Source organism: Clytia hemisphaerica, unplaced genomic scaffold (genome assembly GCF_902728285.1).
Source record: "Clytia hemisphaerica strain Z4C2 unplaced genomic scaffold, Clytia hemisphaerica genome assembly, whole genome shotgun sequence".
In the NCBI taxonomy this organism is placed as follows: Eukaryota; Metazoa; Cnidaria; class Hydrozoa; order Leptothecata; family Clytiidae; genus Clytia; species Clytia hemisphaerica.
This window is the reverse complement of record NW_027104191.1, coordinates 696,033-723,257: the sequence shown is the minus strand read 5'-3', so window position 1 is coordinate 723,257 and position 27,225 is coordinate 696,033. Positions and strand designations below refer to the sequence as shown.

At 35.2% G+C, this 27,225-nt stretch overlaps 2 protein-coding genes across 2 annotated transcripts; both read right to left on the bottom strand.

Annotated features, from left to right (window-relative positions):
* Positions 1 to 470: 470 nt before the first annotated feature.
* Positions 471 to 26,159, bottom strand: LOC136815071 (SCY1-like protein 2). The gene is made up of 18 exons (XM_067071513.1): positions 25,940 to 26,159; positions 25,628 to 25,785; positions 25,424 to 25,523; positions 24,840 to 24,884; positions 24,197 to 24,328; positions 23,627 to 23,857; positions 21,670 to 21,786; positions 21,082 to 21,207; positions 20,222 to 20,398; positions 19,553 to 19,675; positions 11,630 to 11,743; positions 9,953 to 10,085; positions 9,111 to 9,229; positions 7,998 to 8,098; positions 7,588 to 7,700; positions 5,525 to 5,734; positions 1,864 to 2,088; positions 471 to 988 (listed from the first exon to the last, which is right to left on the bottom strand). The coding sequence occupies exons 1-18, from the start codon at positions 26,078 to 26,080 to the stop codon at positions 540 to 542; spliced, it is 2,814 nt and encodes a 937-aa protein (XP_066927614.1). The 5' UTR covers positions 26,081 to 26,159; the 3' UTR covers positions 471 to 539.
* On the bottom strand, positions 15,867 to 19,442 carry LOC136815025 (uncharacterized). Its single transcript, XM_067071458.1, has 4 exons — positions 18,523 to 19,442; positions 18,029 to 18,185; positions 17,535 to 17,690; positions 15,867 to 16,593 (listed from the first exon to the last, which is right to left on the bottom strand). The coding sequence occupies exons 1-4, from the start codon at positions 19,314 to 19,316 to the stop codon at positions 15,877 to 15,879; spliced, it is 1,824 nt and encodes a 607-aa protein (XP_066927559.1). The 5' UTR covers positions 19,317 to 19,442; the 3' UTR covers positions 15,867 to 15,876.
* Positions 26,160 to 27,225: the final 1,066 nt, after the last annotated feature.

The following is a 27,225-nucleotide window of genomic DNA, read 5'->3' as shown; positions in this document are numbered from 1 at the left end:
TCTTAAGAAATCGGCCTTTTGAGCCTTAAATGTTTCTTACATGTTTCTAGATGTTTCTTAGTTTTTAGGCATTCTGAGCATCATGTTTCTTAAAAGTGCGTCTCTTAAAAAAACAAAAAAAACGTGTACACAATACCCCTCAAAGTATGACCCAAAAATACTCAGCAAGTGTCTTTTCTAAAGTCATTTGTGATAAAATAAAGAAGTCAACTCACAAAAGACACACAAGTGTTCAAACCATTGAGTTTAGAGCCCGAAGGGCTAGAGTTCAATCTCTAACCTTTCTCAGGCAAGAAAAGTGAAGCCTTAAGATTGAATCTAGCAATTCCTTTGTTTACGATTGATATTTTTTTTCGAAATTTAGCGGTAAATCTTAGTTTCAATCTGTCAGTTGTGTAAAAACCAGGCCAGCCGCTCAAGGCCGCGCAACTTTGGTAGGATTTGTTGGCTTCAAATCCTACCAAGGAAATTGACTTCTAGCCCTTCGGGCTTATACTTCATTGGTTCAAACGCATAAAATATTCCTAAAAGCTTAATTACTATAGTAGTAAACCATCCAGATCATTATTTGCTAAGTTTGATTGGTTTTGTTGAGTTTGTGACGTGTTCATAGGCTGAAGCATTCCCCCAGAATTCATTGGTTGTAATATCCCAGAATTCATTGCATTATTTCGGTTACCATTCATTTGATTCATCCCCATTCCCATTCCACCTTGAGAAGGTAACATTTGATTTGATTGGTTTTGAAACATACTATTATTTTGATTCGACTGGTTTTGAAACATACTATTCGGTTGGTTGGACTGATTTTGAAACATACTATTCGGTTGGTTGGACTGATTTTGAAACATACTATTCGGTTGATTTGCCTGGTTTTGGAACATGTTACTTTGTTGATTTGAATTCAAATTGAATTGATGTGATGAAAAATTCGAGTTTCCAAATGAGGTTTGTTGTTGACGACTGTTTGATCCTGTATTCGAGGTACCTGTTACGGAAAATTCAATTTTTTGCTCGCACCCATCTTTTTCGCTCGCCTTCCTGGTGGACTCTATAAATACACCCCTGTCTCAAAGCCCCGGCGAAGCTTTTTCTACTACAACGGGGATAAAAATTTCTATTCGAATCTCAATGGGGATATAAATTCTATTGTTTCTAGCTTAAACAAATTCAGAGTACAAGTTTTAAACATTAAATTTCTATTTGGGATGAAATAAAAGCCAATGGGAGTGAAATAAAATCCAATTTGGTTGAAATTATAGGGTATTTTCCGCACAGGGGACGACATTTTGGCCATACTTTCCAGTGGGGCTGGGGCCCAGCGGGTCTTTGACACATGGGTGTATCGATTTGTGAGTACTGTCAAATCATAACAAAGCAAACTAAAAGACTGGGTAAGAGTTTGAGCCTATTAAAAATTAAAGAATAAAGGCCTACTCTTCTACGACATTTAAGAGCTGCGAAAATTATCAGCTCATGGCCAATAACCTCACGGTTTACTCTCAAAGATTGAGTGGTTACTGTTAGGTTCCAAATAACCCCCCCCCCCCGCTTGTTAATTTTTCGAAAATTTTCCAACCCCCTCCCCCGTTTATTCGAACCCCCCCCCCCCCCCCCCCCGTTTATTTGGAACCTAAGAGTAATTTAACACAGTAAAATCTCAAATTAAATACCTAACAGGGTAATTCAAAAAACCGCAGCCCGAAATTATTTTTCTGTTCATCCGTTCGCCACAAAATCAAATATTTGAGCGAATGCTCCAAATCTGCCAGGGCATGAATGGGAAATTTTACGGCTATACTTAATGAACAGAAGAAAATTCCGTCTTTTTAATCGTAAAATCTTAAACGAAAATTAACAAACCTGTGTTCATAGTTGGGCGTTGTTGCTGCATTCCACCCATGGGCGTTTTATTGTTACAGGAAGAGGTGTTCATAGTTGAAAGTTGTGAATTGTACATTGAATCTATTACAGCCATATTGGGTGGTATTCGAAAAGAGGGCGGGCCTTGAACTGGTTCACTTATCGGTCCCTTATAAACTTCTGGGTTTTGGCTTATTTGGAATTGTTGTTGATTTGTTGAAGCACCTATTGATAGTAAAAGAAAAGAAAATGTTTAGCTTGCTCATCAGCCAGTGACTGTGTTCTAAGTCAAAATTTCATTTCCAAACGATCTATATTCTATCCAGTAGCAAAGTCATGAAAAAATTTTGAGACATTCCGCATCCCTATGTAAAAAATCAGAAAAATACTGAGACGATTGGGTAACCAAAAGCCTGAAAACCCTATTTTAGGCTTTTTGTCACTATCTTTTTTTCGCGAGGACAATATTTTTCGCGAGAACTAATTTTCGCGAAAATGGCCAAAATTCGCGAAATTTAATCCACTTAACGTACGAAAATCCGATTTTTATGGCCGAAAAAATGGACTCAGCCAGTTTTCTGTCTATGAAAAAAATCAGAAAAAAACTCAAAAAGCAATTTCACAAAAAAAATACCCTAATTATAGGCACTCTTAAGCCCAAATTTGCTCAAAAATGTTTCTTCTTTTCTCTTTAAACATTACCATTATTTTGCATCCTTATGCAAAAAGTCGTAAAAAATACCAAGGAGATTGCAAGGAATGCTCATTTTACCTCAGAACGATTAAAGGGAATTTCTCTAAAATTCGAAAATACGATCTTTAGGGCCAAAAAAAAAGTTCCGGGAAAATTGGCCTCCTACCTCCGAGGTAGGTCCAAAAATGTTACATACAGGCTACTCAAACACAGAAAACAATGTTTTTAACTTGAAGCATCATTCTTATTTCTAAATCTGTCGCATATCGACTGTTCTCTGTTAAGTCAAATATGGGCTCAATGCCAGAGGTTGAGCAAACAAGTAATCTTATAAGAACAATTAGGCTGAAAGTGCCAAAAAGTAAGAACGCTACTGACAAATGAATGAAGATAGGAGGGTATTGAAGCTAAAAATACCTAAACTAGAGATAAAAACTGAATTATAGACTTTTAAGTGTCGAAAGATTTAAAAAGATTTACTTAATAAGAAAAAGTGTATTTCTAGAAAAGAAATAGAAACCCAAGGTTTATTGAAACGAACTCCAAGTCATTCTTTTGAACAAAACTCTCAGAAAAATACCATTAAATAACGTCAGTGGATGTACAGTTGGTGAAATTTGAGTCCACCTTTTGTCAATGCTGTGTTGACAGTGTCAACAAATGCGAGATTTTTAAAATCTCATGATTTTGTTGTCTGGAAAAGAGTAAGCAGTGTACAAAAAGAAGAGAAAAACAACAAACGCACATCGGTTTCGCAAGATGGCCGCTATTCCACTCCAGCAATCTTTCTTACCAGCTAATGTAGCTTTAGGTGACATTTATCTTCCTGAAAAGAACAGCTATGAGACACCTTGTAAAAAAGTCTATGGGTTTGATTATACAGGGAAATATTTTGTTATATTTACTGACGAAAGAGTTTACTATTTGGGAGATGATGATGAAAGCTCTTGTTTTGATCCTGAAAGATTCATTTCAGCTACTGTTTTGCATTACAATGAAGAGAAAAAAGGTATCAATGATTCCACGATCAAGATTCGAATTAAGTATCCTTCCAAAACGGTATATCATCGGTTTTATAACGCGATGGAATACGACAGTGATTCGACTAACTGGTTCATCCTTGATGACTTTGCTCTGAAATCTAATGACGAGGTTGGATCTGGCTTAACCAAAGAGGTCACCATCTACCATGGCTGTTTGAAACCTTATCTGGGAACGTCAAAGATTATCGAGATTGATGACCAATCAGATGCGAATACTGTGAAACTCGAATATTCAAACCCTACAGCTCGGGCAACCAGTAGAAGGTTGAAGCTTTGTAATAGTAGAATATTTGGACCTCTGTTAGCAGTTGTGTTATCGCGAACGGGAGAGTGTATCTTAGATTTGATACAATATAATGAAAATGAAATTTCCCATTTAAAACGACTCGACTTGGAACAGGCAAGGATCAATTCATCACAAAACCTTTATTTCAACAGGGCTGCAGAAATGTTTTATCTTTTAAATGAATATGAATATAGAGATGAAAAGCTGGAGATTATTGAGTATAACTTTGACGGAAATCAATTATCAAAGTATCCATTAGACTCTTCTGCATCTGTGGATCATATCGAGAACAATTTATTTTTGAAGTGGAACTGGGAAACAGTACAAGTTTTCAACATCACTCAAACCAGAGTAACCACATTATGGCAGTTCCCAGTTGACGCAAATCCTAAGTTTGATTTCCGTGACGTGGAACTAATAAGAGGTCGCGGAGGAGTTTATTTTCAAAAAACTAATCTTCCAGATTTTGATGAATTTGATAATAGTGTGGATTTCATTACAAAACTTTACGACATTTATACTGGGGAAAAAGTATTTGATCAAGATAAACAAAAACTGGTAAGGTTTCGTGACGAAGGACTATCAATTTGTGGTTATAACTGGCACATGGGTGAAGTTGCAACTGTGGAAAACGCAACAATTGTGAAGATAGAGAAAATTGAAACAAACATCAAAATGAACTTAAAGCATTTAGCTCGTTTGGCGTGTATGAAATGGTTAAGCGCAGAATACATGAGTAAGCGCTTACCAAAATGTTTACATTACTTAGTCGGAATATAAAAACTCTTTATTTTATTCCAGAAAATGTCCGTACATGGGGGTGGAGGATATATTGTCCGAAAGGGGAGGGTAGCGAAAAATCATCAAAATTTGCCTTGTCCGGGTGTAATTTGAGTTGTCCGAGGGGTCAACTGATGCTTGTCCGGGGTGTAAAACCCGTTGTCCGGGGTGGGGGGCCAAAAAGTCACTTTGTCCGGGGGGTAAATCACTGAAAATCGTTGTATCCTCCACCCCCCCATATTCAATTTTTTTCTGGAAAAGCCCATTGAGCAAATTTCTAACATTATTAAGACTTCTTATGAGATTTTGTATCACAGGAACTTCATTTTAAAATACAGTTAACCCTTGATTAGATTTATCGAAGAAAAATGTCGTCATTTGTTCGTATTTAGGTGTATTCGAGATCTAAAGGTTCAAGTTTTGGAGACTCTACTGTATTAAGAAAATATTATTGATCGGGTCAAGGGTGAACACTTTTTAGCCGACAGCTTTGTACAAGTTATACTGTTACCATACATATTCAAATAATATGTTAACCACGCACTATTCAGACTATTAATTCGGACTATTAATTTCATTAGCGAGTTTATTTGTCTAGATCCTGACTGAATGAGAATGAAAGCATTTTTACCGTTATCGATTTTGTTAGTCAAAGTGTGGTTTGTTCCAAATTGTTTAGTCTTAAAAAGTAGATAATGAACTCGCTAACTTTTTAATCTCAAGAAATTTTTGCAATATTTTTTTAAATATCGATTTAAACAACCATTTAATTTGGTGAATTTTGGAAAATTGCCGAAAATTTCTGGCCACAAATATTTCTGACTTCAATAGGTTCCAACGGATTAAAAAAAAACTTACCACTTTGATTTTTGACTGATGATGACGTCATTGATGGCGATTGAGAAGAAAGAGAATCGAATGCAGAAACATCAGGTTTTATTGACGTTTGTGAAGTGGTTCGAACTGGTTGATCACTGAGCAAGGAGGTTGTTGATGGTCGGTCGGACAGTCCGAACATTTCGGCGAATTCTGAATTGGATCCTATACTTTTTTGGTTGGATTGTGAAGCTGAAATACAAGAGAAACAGGTTTCGTCGCGTAATGTTTTACTCAAAACAGTAGTGCCATCACTTAACAAATTATGTATTTTTTTTCAAACTTTACCCTGATTTTACTGTATCGGCCTTTTTTCCATCCTATAATCTATACCCTGTACCTGATCTTGATCCTTTTCTGTGCGTCTGAAGCTCTATAGTGGGGTACCCAGTTGGCGTGAGTTTATAAAGATTCCCGTTTAAGACTCCGAACCTCTTTTTCTCTGAAACGCTATAGATTTTGTCCAATTAGTACCCGAAGTCGAAATTTCCACCAACTGGGTTATCACGCCGACTGGGTACCGCACTCTAAAGGGATTGGTAAAAACTAACGATCCAGCGTACAAGCTTTCTAGATTTCGTAAGGATTGCGCTTCGATAGTATGGACTGGGAACGACCAAGTTGGGGATGTGTTAAACTAGACTAGGACACCATATCAAATAAAAAACTCAATTTGTAACAATCCTGCACGGTAATTTTTTTAGAATTCAACAGAGGAGGATCCTTTTACAGCTGATTGTCACTAATTCCATCTTCGAGGGACCAAGAATTTTTTACTAAATTCCAACAGAGGACCAATATTTTAGTTCGTGTTAAAGAAAGAATCGAATAATATAGTTAACGCACACGGGCTCGACTTTAGTAGCTTCAAATTATCAATACGCACGATTGGTTAAAATTAAAAAGAATTCCCTTAGTAATTGAATGTTTTTGGATTTTTCTATTTGATATTATCATCTTTCGGAATTCTATCAAAAGTTACAGCTTTTTTTTAAGTGTACAAACTTTTGCGAGCAGAAACTTTCGTAATTTTTGCCAATTTTAGCTTTGGTTGCAAAATTAAATGTCGTTGAAAATTCTTGAAGCGGCCACTTGCGAAAGTTTATGCTCACGAAAAATTCTTGACAGAATAGAAAATCTGTAAAATTAAATGTAAGATTTGTGACACTTTTTAGCATGTTAAAGCCTCATAAGTCAAAAGACAAAATTTTTAATCCGACTCAAGAAGTATTTGTCCATTTATTCGTTTAAAAATTCTCACGTCCTGATTCGCTAAAGTTTGTGCTCTTTTCGTCAAAGTAAATTTCGCGATTTTTCGAACTGGCGAAAGTTTCTGCTCGCGAAAATCAATTTGAGACAAAAATTTTTTACTTCTCATATTAATGGTTGTTTGCGTTTGAAAATCTCCTTTTTCCCGAGAAGATGATTCCGCAAATAACGAAATCGCGAAAGTTGATACTCGGATCAATTCAAATCTTCAATATCGTCTTTCTTACCGAGTTTGCACAATATGCTAAATTCGTCGAAAATTTGGATCCTTTATCGTGGACGGAAAATTGGGTAATTTTCGTATGGAAAACGGAATTTAGCAATATGTTTCGCGGAATTTGGAAATAGGCAAAAAATATTCAATATTTACGATTTTTTTTTACAAAAAACCTTCAATTTGAAGGAATTTTACGTGGCGGAATTCGGGTTCTGTTTCAGACGGTTTGACGGAAATCGGGAAGTAAATAAATAAATGTACGCTGACGTTTGAAAGTCTTAGGGTATTCAATATCAATATAAAGATCAAACATTTGAGAAAAACTAGGAGTCTAGTAATCCCATTTCGGCCAAGTTTAAGGGATAAATTTAAGGGGCATTTCTTGTGTGTAGATTTTGCAGGGGGGGGGGGGGGTTCCCGAGGGAAAATTCCATACATTTTTTCAGGGTCCCCCTCTTTAACATGGGGAAGGTAAAGTCTTGTTACTGGAATAATCAATTCTTTATGCAGAGAGAGAGAGAGAAAGCACTTAGTGTTCCTTAAAATACACACAACTTACAGTTAGAAGATGTACCAATGACAAGATCGTTAACTTTATGCATCATATTTTCATCTGCCGATTTTGTGGAGTCTTCTTCTTTGGTAGCTGCTCGTACGAAATCAAGCGAGGATCTATCAGATGAAAAAACAACCAAAAAACAGTTCATTTTGTTGTAAAAGTACTTTTTAACATGACCGCACCTCTCCTTCCTCTTCCCATACCAATACCAGCTGATATCAAATCAGTTCTCTGATAATATCGACTCATAAGAGATATTTAAAAATATATATGAAAGCTCATTAGCTATAGTTTAGACAGTCGACTTCCTGTCTTGCGTAGTTGTCAAAGTGGACAGATGGTTGTTAGCTTGACATTAAAAGAGGGCAGGTAGGCAGGGTGAAAAGTGGGCCGTCTAAACAAGAGCATACTTTTGTTCGTCCTGTAACTTCTGTAACTGTTCCAATTTTGTTCTGTGTTCTTGTTCTACACGGTCAAACATTTGTCGGATTACCGACATGAAATTGTTGAACTAAAAAAAAAAACGTAAGAAATCTTTACAAACTGCATTGGTCAAAACAAGGTTTTTAGTTTGAGACGGAAACTAACACATATTCTTGAGATTTTGATGAATTGTGCAGAATTTGAGACGAAAACGCCTCCTCATTTACTTTAATGGGATAAACTTTCGCGGGGATTAAATTTCGCGGATTTTGCGGATTTGGGTGTCATCCGCGAAAATCCACGAAATTAAGTCCCAATGTAAATGTGGAAGCCTCTCATCCGCGAAATATTTCTAAACAAAACTCAAAATATGTCAAACAAATACTATTTGAATGTTTACTGGCTAGTAATGTCTATTTCAACAACCAAAATGCATGATTTGACAGCAAAAGTCACAAAATCGTGAAAAATATTGCCACCTAATAGTGCCACCCGCGAAATTAAGTCACCGCGAAATTTTTGAATTTCGCGGGTAGGCCCAACCGCGAAATTTAATCCCCGCGAAAGTTTATCCCATTAAAGTACTTTGCTGAGATGGAAGAACTTTTAACACTGGAAGTAGCGATACGCACGTGAACCCCCTCCCCCATTTGCGAAAAGAAACCAAAGTGGGCCTCGAAATTTTGAATCTTTTAAAGAAAGTTGCTGCATCCTCATTGCTGAGTTATTCCCGTTTCGAATTTCAAAATATCAACAATATCCACTCGGAGACGCAGTTTTCATTTCAAATTTCTAATAAGGTCAACTATTATAACTAGCTATTTATGATATGCACTAATATTGCTTCCACGGACCCAACAGCTGATTGGTTGAAAGTGATGCATTGACTGATTTTAGGTCACTTACAAACAATAAGCTATTGGGTCTGTGATGTAATGTCAGAAGACATTGCAATGGTAAAAAAAAAAATCCAGATCAAAGATGGCGGATATAGCTTGGTCCGGGGATATAATAAAGGTCAGTGGTTAGTAAGCATGAAAAAGATAAAAAAATATGCAGGAAATCCATAACAGAATAAAAACTGAAAATGTTCATTTTACCTGTGATGCATTCAGTGTAGGTTCGATGGATAATGGAATGAGAAAAGGTAGCACTCTCGTTGCTAAATAATCTTTTTCTAAACTAATCTTTGATTGAACCAATGTCTGTTTGTAGATACCTGAAAAATATTAAAAAGTTTGATTTTTTCTTCAGGGATTTTTCTAAGCACTTTTTTATGTCCGTATACTGGCCAATCTAAGATTTGTTTACAAAAAAAAAGATTCATCAATATACAGCTTTGTTGAGCAAGTTCCCTTTCAGGCATATTAAAGACTCAATCTGAGCTTACAAAAACGGCCCCAGCTCAAAGTGCTTAGAAAAGTCCCTGGCTCCTAAAGTTTTTGAATCAAATATTCGATGAAGGCCTTTCATACCATTAATACTTTCACTCCATAACACACGTTTCTCGATTCCAATGACCTTATAGCGAACTTATTTTTGTGAGAGTTATTTTTTCTAATTTGCCCAAAATTAGTTCTGGCGAAAAATTTGTTTTCATGATCTTTGGAAATGACCCTAATTTTGGTCAAAAACACTCATTTTTAGACAAAAAAGAACCAATTTACTATGTCCTTCGCCAAAATTAGAAGAATTGCTGTCTCGGCAAAATAAGTATTCGCTTAGGGTAAGATATATTTGTCGCTTTCGATTTATTTTTTGATTCGTGTGTTTTGGGTGGAGCCAGGGGGCCGTGGTCAGTGTAAGTTCAGGAGATATCTGGATGAATAGACCGAAATTCGTACCAGGGGGTTGACGAAAATTAGTTCTAAAAACTTGGCCTCCAAAAGCAAAAAAAACTATCCATCACTTCAATAAGTTCCAAATTCAAATCTTCCTTTACCCAGCATTGCCATAAGAACAGCAGGCTCTCTTGAAGGAATTTTCTGGAACATTGGAAAGATTTCATCCACCAATAGAAATTTGTCCATTTGATCGACTAATTTGCCAACACAAACTAACGCATTCACACGGATCTAATGAATAGAATGACAAGTGATACTTTTATGGACCTACCCGGTTATGCATTTAACACATATATAATTGATATCTACGTGAGCGTGACCATTAAACAATCATTCAGAACACAAATAGTGACAATCTATTAAAATTGGTCGTTTGTTTCTTATGAAAAACGTGTGGAAACCAAAATTTCATGCTCTTGAAATATTCTTTCATATTGAAGAAAACGTGAGCAAAAAAAACAATATCTATCTCATCAAAAAATTTAGTAATTTGGCAAAGAACATTGATGTGCATACATATTAATAGTGATTCTTATAGATAAAGATGCGTTTTTTGAGCTGAAAAATTCTTTTATTACAAAAATCTGCTTGAGCCATTTTTTAACCTACTTTCATGCAAAAAATCAGAAAAAAATTTAAGATCCAATTTCTTTTATTTGGCCCAAATTTGCCCAAAAACATTTTTTTTTTCGAAAATCGGGCTCCGTCACATTCGAGGGTTTATAGTTATGCATCTTTGTGCAAAAAATCATAAAGAATGAAAGAGCCAATCTCGAGAATTAGTATAGTGATTAATAGTGATTCTTATAGATAAACATGCGTTTTTTGAGCCAACAAAATATTTTTCCAAAAATCTGCTTGAGCCATCTTTTACCTATGATACCAAATTTACCCAAAAAATTTTTTTTTTTCGAAAATCGGGCTCCATCACATTCGAGGGTTTACGGTTACACATCTTTCTGCAAAAAATCCTCCACCGGGGTAGGTCCACAAAGGAGATAGTGAATCGTGAGAAAATTGCTACATCATCATTTTTTTCCGAGTGATATTTTTCTTACAACACCTGAAGATTCCAAGAAAATGGTAAAATATTCAATTTCTATTTGCAGTGTAAGGTAACTCTTGCAAGTTCCGAATAAGCAGAGATAAGATGTGTTTCTATTAAGCATATTCATTGCAGGAATATTTTGACGATTTTGCTTAAAGCGCTACTGTTTTACCAATTTCCTTAAAAAAACGTTATACAACCCTATTTCACTGTCGTTATGAACGAAAAAATGCCTTTTCCCATCCTGTTATTTAAATAGTAAATACTGCCCAACTGTTTCTGGTCTATCGCCTGGTCTTTTAAACCAGGATCAAAGTCCACTTGCTTGCGCTGAGTTTGCAAAAGCCACAAGGTCCATTTTACAAGACGCGGAGAGATTTCGTACAAAACTTTCTTACGAATTTTGGTGTAACTATATTCCATAGCTTTATTGCTCCAAGGATTTCAAAATGTAAATGATTAAGTAATAAAAACACGGGTACAACGAAGGGCTAGATGGAGTGCTTTAAGCTCTTCCAAGCAAAAAAGTGAATATCGCAAAAAATATTGCTGCTATTGTTTTCGAAAACCCGCGAAATTTCTGATTGGTCAAGCGCTGAAATTATATTGTAATGTCACGTGACTTTGACTTAGGTAGGATTTCCTACCTAACCTCGGCACACTTTTCAGCAAAAGCACGGTTTATAAATATATGGGTGCAACACACGCGAAGAACACATATCCGTACCCTTAGTGAGTTTGTTCTGGTGATTAATCCTCTCAATCGTGGTATGATTTGGTTTTTGAGGCTCGAGTAATCGATCATGTGAACAAAGCCTGGAATAATAGTCAATACCAATTCCTAGAGAAAAGAGAAGAATGGTTTTATTATATGCTAATCTTCAGATTATCCAGGCAACGTCCCAATGCTTGCCACTTTAAAACCCCTAAAACCTGCCTTTATAGTCTGGTGATGTCTTTGGTAAGAAGTATTAACCCTGCAGAAAGTTTCTTTGTCCCGGCCAACCAAGGATCTCTTGATTAGAGAAACTTAATTACGCAATACTCAATGTGGGTGATCAGTTTATTGGATTTAGTCATCTATGGTAATCTCAGAAATTGAGAACATTTAGCTGATTTTCTTTTTATCTAATTTTATTCTAATTCACAAAAGGTGGCCTACTTTACTTCATTTTATTAAAACTGAGCATAGTTGTCAGAAGTCAGTAGATATGACTGGTAAAAAATTTGCAAAAAATATTTTGGACAGCGCCGACGCGAATTTTTTTTTCGTACATGGTGGGAAGTATCATCGATGGTCGGAAGTATCTCATCTCGACGGTCGGAAGTAGCGTCGCCGGTCGGAAGTATCTTAAACTTTGAAAATCTAGTTTTCGACGGTCGGAAGTATCTTCGCTCGACGGTCGGAAGTATCAAAGTCGAATTAGCCTGTATGACAAGCACAAAGGCTATTTACGCGCGAAATCTTTTTAATTTTTTATAAAATGGTAGCTTGAGTATCGAGAGAGAAAACCTAATCGAGAGGAAGTAAAGGAAAGCTATTATATAAATGGATTCATTGGCTAATGCGCAAGGTAACAGACAATATTTTTTTTCCTATCAAACGTTTGATAAAATAAAAATGTGTTTATATTGTAAATGCACACACATGTGATATTTGAATAAAAAATTATAAAATAAAAACAGCGCTCTCTTTGTTTTTTTAGATGACATTACTTCTGAAACGGAAGAAGAAATTATACTTACAGAAACTGACGAGGATGAAAAAAAATCAGGTAACTTAAATTTAGTTTAAGGATCATTTAACTTCATTTATTTATGTTTTTGATGATTTTCAAAAGCTATAATAGGGGGTGCTTTTTCATTATTGTCTATATAACTTTCATTATTTCCTCTTTTAGAATATATGTCACATAAATTCAATGGTTTCACGTTGTTCTATCAGCATATTTGTGTAATGTTTTTTATATTTCTCTTTTGCAAAATTATAATGTTTTTTCATCAATGGGCTCTTCCAGGAAGAACCGTTCATCATTGGGGGGGGGGGGGGGGGGGGGGGGTGGAAGATAATTGTCCAGGGGTGAAAATGTCCTGAAAAACTGCCATATCCATGGGGTGAATTTAATGTCTAGGGGTAAATTTTGTGTCCAGGGGGTCAATCTGACCCTACACCCCCCCCCCCCCCCCCCTTCAATGAACGGTTTTTTTTCTGGAAGAGCCCAATCTTACAAACTTGATACTTGATTGGGATGATTCAGAACCTCTTGCAATCTGGAATCGATCATAAATTTAAATAGGAAAAAAATTTATATCTTATTAACATGTTCTAAAATTGCTTGAAATAGGGAATTTAATTTCACATTTTTTTTTCTATTTTTAGCCCCTTATTATTAAAGAGTCAGAAGAGAGTAAACAGAAAACACCACTTCTCAACGAGATGAGTAAAATCGCGTCAGCCAAATGGAGAGCTCTTGGATCAGAGAATCGAAAAGTAATCACTATTAATAGAATTATGAATTAAATCAAATCATTTCATGGTTTTCTTTTTGATAAGTATAACGCTTATAAGCATAAGGAGGCTAAGATTTGCTAAATTCTTAACCCTTGCATCTTGTTTTAATAGGGGAAGCATCCCCCTAGACCCCCTAGACCCCCTGGAGATATCAAAATCTATAATTGCTACGATCGTGAAATTTTAACCAGATAAGGCTATTGGGATAATATAAATAAATATCTATTTAATATTTAAATATTTATTTAATAAGTACGTTTTTCACTAGGAATGGAACAGGAAAGCCCAGCTTGAGCGTGAAGACGAAGAATGTGGTATCAGAATTCACAAATGTAGCAAATGCGGCAAAGAATTTACACAAAGCAAATATTTACGCTATCACTCTCGCTCTTGTGGTTCTTTAGTTTGTCACCATCCTGGATGTGAGAAAACTTTTGGAGATAAAATCTTGTTGAAAAAACATGTCCAAACCCACGAGAAGAAATATGCTTGTGGAACCTGTGGAAAAGAATTTGGGTTGAGTCAATCTCTCGAAAGACATGTTCGTAGTCACGGAGAAAAATCGTTTGAATGTACCCTGTGTGGAAAGCGTTTTGTAACTAAAGGAAATTTAGTCCGCCATCAGAAGAACATCCATTAAAACATGCAATAGAAACATTTTTATGTTGATATCTTATGTTGATATTTTATTCAGATTTTTATTTAGTGTATGCTAAAATATCTTTCTTCATGCAGTGCACTCGTAAAAAAATCATATGAAATTCTCGTATCAAATTCACTGATATCTCTTATGCTCTTATCAACGAACTTTAATGAATTTTATTTTATATCAGCAGATTTTTCACGTACGAATTTTGTTCTGATTTTTTTTCTGAGCACATTGTATGTTGTTCGTTTAAAAGAAGAAGAAAAAACATGTACATTATATTATAGGATATTTATAAAGCTACTTAGTCAAAAAAGAAAACATGGTACATAACATTGTCAATCACGAGAAGTTTCAGTTTTTCTCTTTTTCGTTTTGGTGCTAGTTTTTGTATTCATTGAGCGACCAGCCTTTTTAGGAACAGGAACATTATCTCGTACATTCTTAGCAAAATAATGAGGCCTTTTGGTTCCAGATTTCTTTTCATTAGCAAACGGATTATTTTTCTTTGTCATTCCTTTCACAAGACTATTACGGCTGCTTCCTGAGGCGGTGTTTCTTCTCTTTACGGCTTCTGGCTGGACAAAGATTTTCCCCCGTCTTGCTTTTGTTAGAAGAGCCTTTGCAGTCTGCTGGGTGTTAGTACTTCCTTTTGAACTTAAGCAGTACCCCTTACCGAACGTATGGAGGGCGCTCGACAATTTTGATGTAGGATATTTCTTTACGTTATCGCAGAATTTGACCACCCCATTGAGAAAATTGATATCATGAGAACGACATTCTACTTTCTCGATTAGGTATTTCAAGGTGTCTTCCAGAGCACCTTTACACTCCCCTGGCGTTACAACTTCAATAGAGCGTCTGATAAGTTTACTTTTTTTTTTCTGTTCATCTGAGCCTTGATCTGTACTTGGACTTTGGAATTCGTAATTGCAGGATAGATTTACAACATCACAACCAGTTTCAGCATGGATTCCTTCGTAGTAACTATCGGGAAGGCTCTCACCAATAGCGATATAAGCGTATGCTTTTCTTTGAGATGAAGATGTATATGGAATAAAACTTGGACTCTTCGCGATGTTATTTGCCCACAGAAAGTACTGGTGCTTGCAAACTTTACCATTGAATCCAACTTCACAGCTACATATACCTATTTCCATATCAATGTTATAGGTTTTAGAATCATCAGTGAAGCTTGGACAAGTAAAGATTTTTGATCCATCTACCGGGTGACCCACGAAAAAGTTCAGACGTTTCCCAACGTCTTGAGGCCGAACAAATGTCCCAAAGTGCTTGGAGTTTTGATATTTAGAAAGTAGATATCCTAACTTAAAATTTGAGCTATCACTTTTTAAATTTGACCAACTTGTTCTCTGTTTATGAGCTTTTAAAGTCAAAATTTACTTTACGGAAAGTGTAAAAAACACGTAAAAAAGGGGTATCAAATTTGGTATTTTTAGAAGTTTTTGATATACAGTTTTTGAAAAAATTCTATGAAAGCGCCAATTTTTATAAAAACTAGTCTTGTTTTAAACAAAGATTACTTTCAAAGGTGTTTTTATTAATTATTAATGACATAAAACTCGTTAAATGAGTCAATTTGTAAGTGATTTTCTAATTGATTGCATGAATTTAATACCTCTTTTTTACGTGTTTTTTACACTTTTCGAAAAGTGAACTTTGACTTTAAAAGCTCATAAGTAGAGAACAAGTTGGTCAAATTTAAAAAGTGATGACTCAAATTTTAAGTTAGGATATCTACTTTCTAAATATCAAAACTCCAAGCACTTTCGGACATTTGTTTGGCCTCAAGACGTCAGGAAACGTCCGAACTTTTTCGTGGGTCACCCGGTATTTCTTTTACTTGAGACAATAAGAAGGGAATTCTATCTGGATTAGGTTGGGTTTTCTTTCCTGCGAATCTTTGAGTGTAAACACCATCGAAATTTCCAGATGCAACATTCAGGAGTTTAACTTTGTAATGGTCATTGAAAGCACCAGTCAGCTTATCAAATAAACCATTAATGTTTACTTCCTTTGTCCTTTTAAGAATGGTGTCTTTGAGGGTTAAAAACTGTGCCTCGACAGGGTTGTTGGTGTTGTTTCCTCGTATTCTTAGATGAGTCCGGTAACAATGGGCCCAGTTTTCACGCACTTCCCGTAAACTGTTCAAATAGGATATCAAATTAGGGTACTTGTAAATAATCTCATTACTCAACAATTCATCAAACAAGTCGCTAAACTCAGTTTCATTTCGTTCGTACATAAGCTTTTTGAATTCTACCATGATATTAGGTCGGTCCTCTGATTTAATGGAATGGTTCTTTTCAAATAACCATCTCCAGACCTGCTGCAAGATGTGGAAAGTGCAGAATAATAAAATTGAGTTAGGCCACACGTGGGATAACGCATCTCTAAGCTCAGAGCAGTTATCTGTCATAACAATGTCTGGACCCTTTTTGCCATTTCCACCAAAAGAATGAGATGACAACAGAGAGGTATACAATTCCAGTGCCTGCAGGGGGGGGGCAAGCAGTTAGTACAGAACACTATGTGTACTAACTGATTTTTGGAAAAATCTGTACCCCACCACCACCCCCTGTCACTTAGTACACCGTGTACTAACTGTTTTTGACCTTGCTCAATATATATACCACCCCCAAAAATGGTGAATTTCACACTCCAGAGAGGTTTTATGAGGTGTGTTTTTACCTGTTTTTACCACTAACTACTTTCAAACAAATGAAAATATAACAAATAATGGAGGTCAATGATGAGAATGAGTACGAATTTACAAGGACTAGCTGGGACTAGGAAATTTTTGAGTATCTTTTTTATCCTTTTTCATGGTTCCGACTAGGGTTCTAGGCCCCCCGCCAAATTTAGGTCCCCCCTGAAAGCAAAGTTCCCCCAGCTTGATAAAAGTATTTATATAATCTGTTTTTCCCGATTATGGATCGGATGATCGGATTACCAAAACAAAATAAAAAACGTTTGAAAGTTCGAAATTTTCAAATTCGAATGTACTTTTTTACCATTGTTAACTGAATTTGAATGTTTTATTTTGAATTATTTCTAAGAGTTCTAAGAGTTCCTGGAAGTGTGATGTCATGTGTCAAGCTGTTAAAAGGTATTCCTGACTGTCCTAGAAAGAAGATCCTTAAAAAAGAAAGAATCATAATCCTGTCATAAACTGATAACAGTAAAAATCTGAGAAAAACTATAGTTTAAAATTCTCAGTTTTGAAAACAGTTATTACACCTTTTTACTTCCAAAATTCTGTATACACCACCCCTTTTGGCAGTTAGTACAAAGGTGTACTAACTGTATTTGCAAATTTGAAAATATACACCACCCCTTTTGGCAGTTAATACACAGATGTACTTACTGCATTTCGCAAATTTGAAAAATGGACCCACCACGGTACTAAGTGTCATGGGTGTCGTGTACTAACTGCTTGCCCCCCCCTGGTGCCTGGCATAACGTATCAGTGGTCTCATCGCTGGTGATGAAGATTCCAAGAGGTAAGGCTCCGATTGGGGTATGTGTTACAAGCAGGAAAACACGTAAATTGTATTCTTCGGTGTTAGAAGTCGAGTCTAAGAAAACCAATTCTTTCGCAGTTGGAACCTTAAAAAAATAGAGAGTTTGATTTCACCTAACGAAACAACATGCAACTAAATGAGACTGCAGCTTTTGTTAAAAGGTATAATTTGAGAAAATCGAAAAATTTTGCAAAAAGGGCAAAAAAAGTAGAAAAATTGCACTGTAAGGGTCGATTTTTAGCCAAATTTTTCCTGCACTGTAAGGGTCCGATTTCTTACAACAGCAGCGTTGTAAATTCCAGCCCCCCTCCCCGAGCTAGTAGAATTAGGTTAGCATTGAGCTTCGTGCAATAAACCACAGCTAAATCTATGCAACTGGGTTAATGATATAAACAAATACACATAATTATCTCCCTTTTTTACCTTTTCATGGACACGTTGCATTAGTGGTGATATTAAACATAATATTAATGGAGTATTATCTTCCGCATTAAACTTTTGGAGCTTGATCAGGTAATCCGGATTTTCATTTCCGAAACATGAAATTCGTTCTGTAAAGGAATAAAAGAATGAAAAGTTTCTTGCGAAAAAGAAAACCTTTAGTCGAGATTTATATACTCACTCAAATTTTATTATCTTAAATTCAAAAATTTAGTTGAAATATCCGGTATCGGATAGACATCGATCTTATATGTTTGCAGCTTGATTCGACAAAAGGGTATTAAAAAGCTTATTGTGTGTTTTTAATAAATGGGAATTCGAAACATTGTTTTAACACTCGAAAGAGCCATCGGGGATTCTCAAAATTAAATTGTCATTTAATAAGGGGGGGGGGGGGATAAATTTTATAGAGAATGGTACAGACCTCTCTGCAAACTATGATATTCTTCCTTTCATTGTCAAATGAAAATTAAAGCATATATATAATGGCTTCAATGTCCTCAGTACCAAACTTTTCACGGTGAAATTGCGTATACAAATTGTTAAAGTCATTTCTCCTTGGCATTTGCGATCTGTCAGCCATATTGGTATGAAACTCTAAATCATCACGAGATTTAACTTTTATATCCTGTATCAGTTCTCTATACGCAAGACCTGGTGTTAGTCCTCTCTCGAATAGTTGTTTCACTTTTCCCGCTGTTTCTTCAGAAATATCTCTAAAAGTCAAGGATTGCAGACATGATACACTGTGGTTATGGTTATGTTCAATGTCGATTATGGATGATGGTTCATTTTGATCAAAACTTTTCAAGAGGCTGACACTCAGGTTGAATGGACAGTTTGTATTTTGAACCCTTCTTCCAACTTTCTTCTGAGAAAGTTCTGAAATATTCATTGTTGATTGGTTGCGCGTTCGGTGTTGACAACGGTAATAGAGTATCTTTTTATAAGGGCTGCCTTTCCCTGGAGTGCGAGGAGTAAGTGTTCTTAGGGTTTGCTTTGTGTCAGTATTGTAAAGCTTGATGAAGTTTGCCACATCTTCGTCTGTTTCTAAAAAACATTCAATTCTTGCTTTAAACTTCAAAGGATTTCCTTTCACATCAATGGTTTTCTTCTTTATTTGAATATGTTCATTCACAGCTGCTACAAGTTCCTCCGTATTGGAAGTTGAGTTAAATTGCCCACGTATTTCACTCAGCACATCACTGCATGAAGCCGCCATCTTGTTTGTTATTGTTTTCAAGATTTTGCTGATTCTGCAAAATTTCATTATTGATACTTCCGACCGTCGAAAACTAGATTTTCAAAGTTTAAGATACTTCCGACCGGCGACGCTACTTCCGACCGTCGAGATGAGATACTTCCGACCATCGATGATACTTCCCACCATGTACGAAAAAAAAATTCAAAAATTGGTGTCGAAAGCGTCAGCCCTCTAAAAGATATTCAGCCAAAAATTAAAAAAAAAAATCAAACCTACAGTAAGTATCAAAATAAACAAAATACCTGTATCTGATCATTGTTCGATTCGAAAGCTTTATGAACCAATGGCAGGACGTGATTCTTCACATTGTCTTTGTCCGTCAGTTTCAACATCAATTCCATCTTTTGCATGAAGATCAACAACACCTGTACAGTGATCAAAGAAAAATTTTTTATTTCAGACAGAAAAAAGATCGTTTCAAAGGGTTCAAGTCGCCGTCGCCGTTCTTGTTGTGATTCCGGAAACTCTCTAATCGACAAATTAACCTAGATTTTCAATATTTTGCTGATTTATTTTCTCGAAATTTTAAGGGTGGAAGACTTTTAATCCTCAACGCTAGATTTGAAAAATATTTTACAGACATTGCTTAGCTAATGCAACAAGAAAACTTTTCCAAATTAAGAATCGATCCTCTCCTGGGAAGCTCAATCCAACCTTTTCTTGATGGGATAGAACTTTTCATAAATTACGTCACGAACATCACTTGCCTCGTATTTAAACAATTACTATGGTGACTGTGTCCCTTGAGACGTTAAATGATTCTTTTGTGAATTGGAAGTAGTTTTAATTAAATCCGCTAGAAGTTAATCACCATGGCAATAATTTCAAAACGAGGCAAGTGATGTTCGTGACGTAATTTATGAAAAGGTCTATTACGAATAGAGTAGAAGCCTTTTTTTAAAACTGGCTACCTGTATAGGTTTGACCACACTGAATACTTTCTTCAACTCTGGGAAAATGATGTTCATATATTCGTCTTTACTTGACTTTTCTGCCACCGCAAAAACGTTGGGTAATACAAATGGTAACATCATGTGGTTTGGGAACTCCAAGAATAACGGAGGTAACACTCGCTGGTGAAGCACACGCTAAAATAAAAAGAAATAGTGACAGAAATTTTCCTGCCATCGGAGCAGCACGTAACACGAAGAGCGAGAAATATATGATAAAACCCCGCCAAAAACCGTTCCTTTTAAGGTAGCAAGGTTTCAACTAACTAAAACTCATTTTAGTGGGAACTAATTTTGACGAATGTTTTGAGCGAATGGTGAATTTCCCTTATCCTTAATAATATTTAGGATGAAAACTAGTCTTAGTAGTTTTAATTATTTCCTATATTACTTCCCTAGAAGATGATCTCAAAATCGAACGCAACAAGAACCCTAAAAAACAGTGAATTTTTTGAGCGAATTGTGAATTTTCCTTATTCTTAATAATATTTGAGATGAAAACTAGTCTTAGTCTAAAGGGCTACATACACTACACAATATATTGTCAGGCAATATATTGATGATATATTGCTGAATGTCGACAATATATTGAAAAGGTGTGCGCAATATATTGTCAGCTCGATTTGCAATATTCCAACAATAAAGGGGGATTGTTTACATAAAGAAAATTCCTTTTTATAATAGAGTACCAGTTGTTTACTTCGTACAATACGGTCCGCAAACCATATTGTCGAATATTGTGTAGTCTAAGTAGCCCTTAAACATTTCCTAAATTATTTCCCTAGAAGATAATCTAAAAATTGAAAGACATGAGAATTTACCAGAGGAAGTTTATCAAGAACATGGTGTAGGTTTTTGAAGAATTGCGATTTAGTGACGTCATCACGTTGAACCAAAGAATCCAAATATTTCAACGTCATTGCTGCTACGTCATCAAAGAACGGGTGCTGAGAACAGAATAACAAATACGTCAGAAAGCAATAAGTTATGTGAGGTCAAGAGTAATTATATTCAATCATCATATACTTTCATTTGAAGATCTTTTATTTGGAGCGATGGTCAAGTGGCCAAAGGCGTCAACGTTACAAGCCAGGGGTTCCAACCGCTTCTTCTAGTGTTCCGTTCAGTTCACTAGCCAAGCTAACTGGCCGTGGACCTCATGAAAACAATCGAAAGACTGTCTAAAAGTCCTGGATTACTTTGGCTGCGCGTAAAACGTCGATTCTATTTGGTCTTAGTCGAAAGGAGGATCTCATTTATACAAAGATAGTGAGACAGTAGTTTAATCTGGTTTAATATTTTGATTTCTATAAAATAGAATAGAACATGAGATGAGAAATTTCACTGAGAGGTTTTCAACTCTAACTCAGCAAGTTGACATCGTATCATGTCATGTAACAAACACTCACTGTTAGTGTCGATCCCGCGTCAGGTCTGACGTCACCGGATGCATTCAGTAATAAGCTCACGTGATCTCGGACAGCCAATGGAACGTTCTTCAAATAATCACTTCCAAGGCGACTCAACTGAAAGTGTAAGTCAGTTTATATGATTATAGCCCTGCAATACAACTGTCAATCATTTTTGAGAAAACTGATTGGATAATTGATGTCACGTGGCCGTTTAATATTTCCCCATAGTGACCAGTTATGAAATTGACTTCTTTAGAATGTTAATTTTTACGATGTAGAACAATAGAATACACTTGTTAATTACTTTTATTACTTTATTATTACTTTTTTTTGCATGGCTATAAATGGACTATTAACCTCAGTAAGCCTGTCTCTCTGGAAAATATTGACCTCGGGCACACGTGCCCTCGGTCAATATTTCCTCAGAGAGACCGGCTTTTCGGTTAATAATCCATAAAAAATAACTTTTAAAGCTATCGAATCAACATATTTCAACTATGTACACGCACTTTAGGTGTACAGACTTTCACGAGCAGAAACTTTCACGAAGTAGAAAAAATCGCTTAGAGGGACAAATACTTCCTGAATTGGATTGAAACTCTCATCTTTTGACTTATGAAGCTTAAATAGGACAAAAAGTGTCATGACTCTTACATTTTATTTAATGTTAGAATTTTTACAGATTTTCTATTTAGTCAATAATTTTTCGCAAGCATAAACTTTCCCGAATGGCCCTTTCAAGAATTTTCTGAGACATTAACTTTCATAAAAAGGGCCAAAATTCACAAAAATCGCAAAAAGCTTCTGCTCGCAAAAGTATTTACGTCTAAAGTATATTGGAATAGGTTATAGAAAGTTGAATGAGTGATTTAGAGGGGGTTATTAAGAGTTTTTTTTCAACACTTACCGTTTCATTTGACATTCGAAAGATTTATTCAAGCAAAAGGTAATAATAAAATAAAACAAGAAAATTACTCTTAGGTTTCAAATAAACGCCCCCCACCCCCGCTTGTTAATTTTTCGAAAGTTTGCCAACCACCCCCTCCCCGGACCGGACGAATTTTTGAGAATATTTTCAGCTGTCAAAGGGAAGGTCCCTTATTTTGCCCTATATTTACCTTATTTTAGGGTTTTCAGAAGTACAATTTCTAACCCCCGGCAATCAGGCCCCCCTGTTTATTACAATCTCGAAAGTTTTCCAACCCCCCGTTTATTCGAACATCCCCCGTTTATTTGGAACCTAAAGTCTGTTCACGATAAGTGTGCACTCTTTTTTCTTTTACCTATAACTTTTGAAGGAATTCTTCAATCTTTGTAAATTTGGTATCGTTGGAGAGATATTTGTGAGTGGAACAATTTGAAATAAAAAAGTCTTTGAAAAAATTCTAAAAACGAAGGTGAAAATGAAAAAGAAAAAAATGAAGATCTTGTAGGGAAGTGCTATAACTTTCATTTTCACTGGAGAGATTCTTTGATCTTAGGAGATCATCACTGTGAAGAAATTTCACTAAAATATTTATTCAATATAAAGTTATGATACAAAGTTATTAAGTGAGTGACCCCAAAAAACAGCAGAAAACAGCAGAAAACAGCGCTTTTAGACGTCAATCAGCTTATAACTTTGCTTGATATCTTTTGACTGAATGACTATTTTTGAGAAATCTTTTGACAGTGATGATGTTCGATAATCAAGGATTCACTTCAGTGAAAATGATAGTTATAGCACCTTTCTACAAGATCTTCATTTTTTTCTTCTTCATTTTCATCTTCATTTTTAGAATTTGTTTAAAGATTTTTTTATTTCAAATTAATCCACTCACTAATATCTTTCCAATGATACCAAATTTATAAAGATTGAAGAATTCCTTCAAAAGTTATAGGTAAATGAAAAAAGAGTGCACACTTATCGTGAATAGACTTTAGAGTAGTTATTACTCCTGGTGGTTATATATACCTGTTCAGTGCACTTCTTGTACATTGCGATGTTATCACCAGCATCGAATGGAGTCTTCAATTGATTATACACTGCACTGACCAAACAACCAAATGAAAACATATCTGTTTTACTAAGATCGAAATCTAAAGCACCCGCTTGACTGAAAATCCATTCAGGTGAAAGATAGTTGAGGTCTTGTCGAGCAACTGGTGCTATTTTGGTGGTATATTCTGATCGTGTGCCAGGGTTCTAAGAAATAGAAAGAGGAAATACCATTTATACGGATATTTTCTTGGGTAACATTGGAGGGTTACTTCCTTCTTGTTAGTGGAATATTAAGACATAGTTCAGACTTCAGACCAATATAGTTTAAAAGTACAAAGCATAGTGTTAAAATGCTTTGCATAATAAAAGGTCAATTCTATTCTCGACAGCATAAATTTCATAGGTATCGGTTATCAATACTAACATGTTATATATAAATTTGTTTCAGAGTATCAAATGTTTTATAAATCTGGTATTACTAAAGAGTTTATTTATTACATTATTTATTGAAGCAGTTTAAGCACATTTCCATAAAATATTTACCGATTTCGAGAGAGAGAAATGAAAGCCAGCCAGTTTCCACTGTCCTCCTTTTGTGATGATAATATTATCAGGTGTCAAGTTCCCTTCGCTCATATTTGCATCATTGTGTAAGAAGGATAAACCCTCTGCAATCTAGGATGAAAATGATGATGAATTTAGGATAAGAAGTTTTATTTTCAATAGGGGTAACTTTCATAGCCTCTGAACCATAACACTATGATACAATAGACGATATCGGCTTAACCGAATTCTCCCCGAATGATTACCCATGATGCATTGCGCAAAAAAATTCACGGACGATAACCCTAACCCTAACAATGCATCATGGGTAATCATTCGGGGAGAATTCGGAAAGCCGATATCGTCAATTATCAGGGCTTACCAGAAATCACAACATCACTTGTTAACATTCTGTTCTAGCAAGCAAGCTTTGATTTGAAATTCCAGACCAAAACATTCTGCTGTTTGAAGGCTATAATAGTTACCCCTCGCTTATGAAAGTGGCCCTAAATCGATGGTGAGATTAGCTTACCACCATTTTTAATGAGGTAAAAAGAATAAAAACCATTTAATGACCTGCAGTGGTGACCATATATAAAACACCTAACCTACATAAGAATATCAATTGGAATCGATCACAAACCTGTAGTAATCCATAAACTTTTTCAACAGCATACATTTCAAAGCCCTAAAATATGGAAAATTTAACAATGTTTAGCAATGCGATAATTTTGGCTAAATGTAAAAAAACAACATTTATTTTGTCATACCAAATGTCCCTTTGAGAATAAAATGTACAAAATTATTATAAAATGCTCTTTTCGAAATAGATAAAATGCAAAGACACTTCAATGTCATCAGACATAATTAATGTTTGCTTTGGTTTTGTATAAAAATTGAAAACAGTCTTTTGTAAAAGACTGTTTTCAAGTCTTTTGAAAAAACATATATTACATGTGATAATGAGGTCCAAAATGAAGTTTGGTTTATCTCGAGAAGTAATTATACCCTATAGTCTATAATGTCGTTAGTATTAAGAGCTTAAACTCTATACCAAAAGTGGTAATTTTTGTAAACATAGTCCTTATAAAAAACACTGGTCTGGAAGCTTATTGTTTTAACTTTCATACTCTTTTATACGGGCTGTGGTGTAAACGACATAACACGAATGGCTTGTGAAAATACAAGAGTTGCAAAAAAGTGTAAGAAATAAAAAAAGTTCTTTACCTTCAGATGAGGAGGCATACCACTTGGGAAATTTTCATGTTTTTCAAAAGCATTTGATAAACTTGAAAATAATGGTTCAGTAGCAAACGCCAAAGAATCCCTACAATGAATGTGAACATTTTAAAATTTTTATTTAAATTTGAATTACTTGGAGGAATACTATAAATTTTTAATAATATACAGTGAAATAAAAATCATTCATACCTCGATTCTTCTAAAGGGTGTTGAACAGTTAGTATTCGAGGGTGTCTTAATTTGATGAGCTGCTGTGGTCCTCTTTTCATTTTGTCAAGAATCTCTTCTTTGTCTCTCCTACCATATTTCTCGATTTGAGATTTTTCAAAAATGAACACAGATACTTCCTGAAAAAAGTAAAGTACATATGATTAAACAAAAACTAAATTTTAAATAAAATGCAAACTGACTACTGAAATCACTATCTATTTATTCAAAGTGATAACGATTTTAGTTTCTTAAATGTTCCAGAATGTTCAAATGATGATAAAGAAAACATACTTGTCCTGTTGACTTCTTTTTACCATCAAAAATTTTCCAAAGAAGTCCGGGACCAAAGCTTGCCACTTGTGTGCCGATAGTGAATTCTCTCAACACAGGGTTTCCAAGGACTGCATTTTTCAGACTGCCAAATAATTCCATCTTGAATATACTGAATTTTATTTATTTTCTGTTATAATCTATGTCTACATAGATAGATAGCACTTTGCTGTGACAAAAACTAAAAGGAAAATGGATACACAATCTAATGGTTCACAGGGAAAAAGAAATGTTTCAAATTTAAACCATTTTGGGCTGTACATATAAAAACTACGTTTGAATACAGGTGTTGGTCAACTTTTCTCTTAGAAAACTTGATTCCTAATTAGGAAGAAAAATGTTCCTAGTAAGAAGTCGAAGGTGACAATATTATTAAGATTTTCTCCAGAAATAGAAATAGCTGCAAGTAAAAAATTACTGCAGATTCTCACCAATATTCTTGAGTGAAAACGAAAGTTTGAGTTTTTGAGACTTATTAATGGTATTTACATTACAAGAAAGTGTACTGCTCTCACATTCTGCATTTAAATTCTGTGTTTTAACCCTCTTTACTTTTTTATGGGTAAGAGAGTTTGGGTATAAAGACGTGGCCTTAGAGATGAAAACAAAATATGGAAACACAGAAATCCTATGAAACCCCGACAAGATTCTACTCACAATTCTTGACTTCAGTATTTTCGATTCCATAAACTCAGTATTTAAAAAACACAATTGAGTTACTGATTTTTCAGCATGAGTTCATGTCTAATGTCATGGTTTTTTGAAGTACTTTGTTCTAAAGAGGTGAGAGGATATAATTATTTCTGGTTTTCAAGAGAAGCAAAATTGATCTTTCTTCTACAAGACATTAGTCATAGAAGAAAGAGATAAGTTTTATATTAGTACTATCTTTTTGCATAGGTTTTGCATATTTTCCTACAAAATCTCACCATGGCAAATTTGCCAACATTGTATCTGCATATAACCCAAGATGGCAGATGAAAAGAGCAAAAGGTCTATTTCTTCTTTACAAAATATCGAGATCAAAAGAATCAATCGCTTCCTGCCCAAGTCATTTCAAAATCAAGAGCTTTGGTCAAATCGACCTACACAAAAAATTGATGTAGGCAGTATAGACTAAAACTCCTATATCAAGATAACGGGATTTACAGTGCGGGCTGGTTTTATTTTTGTTTTCAGTGGTGTCATTTTAAATTTCAAGCCAACATCTTAGCAACGAGGTACCTAAGTCACTCCCCAATAAAATC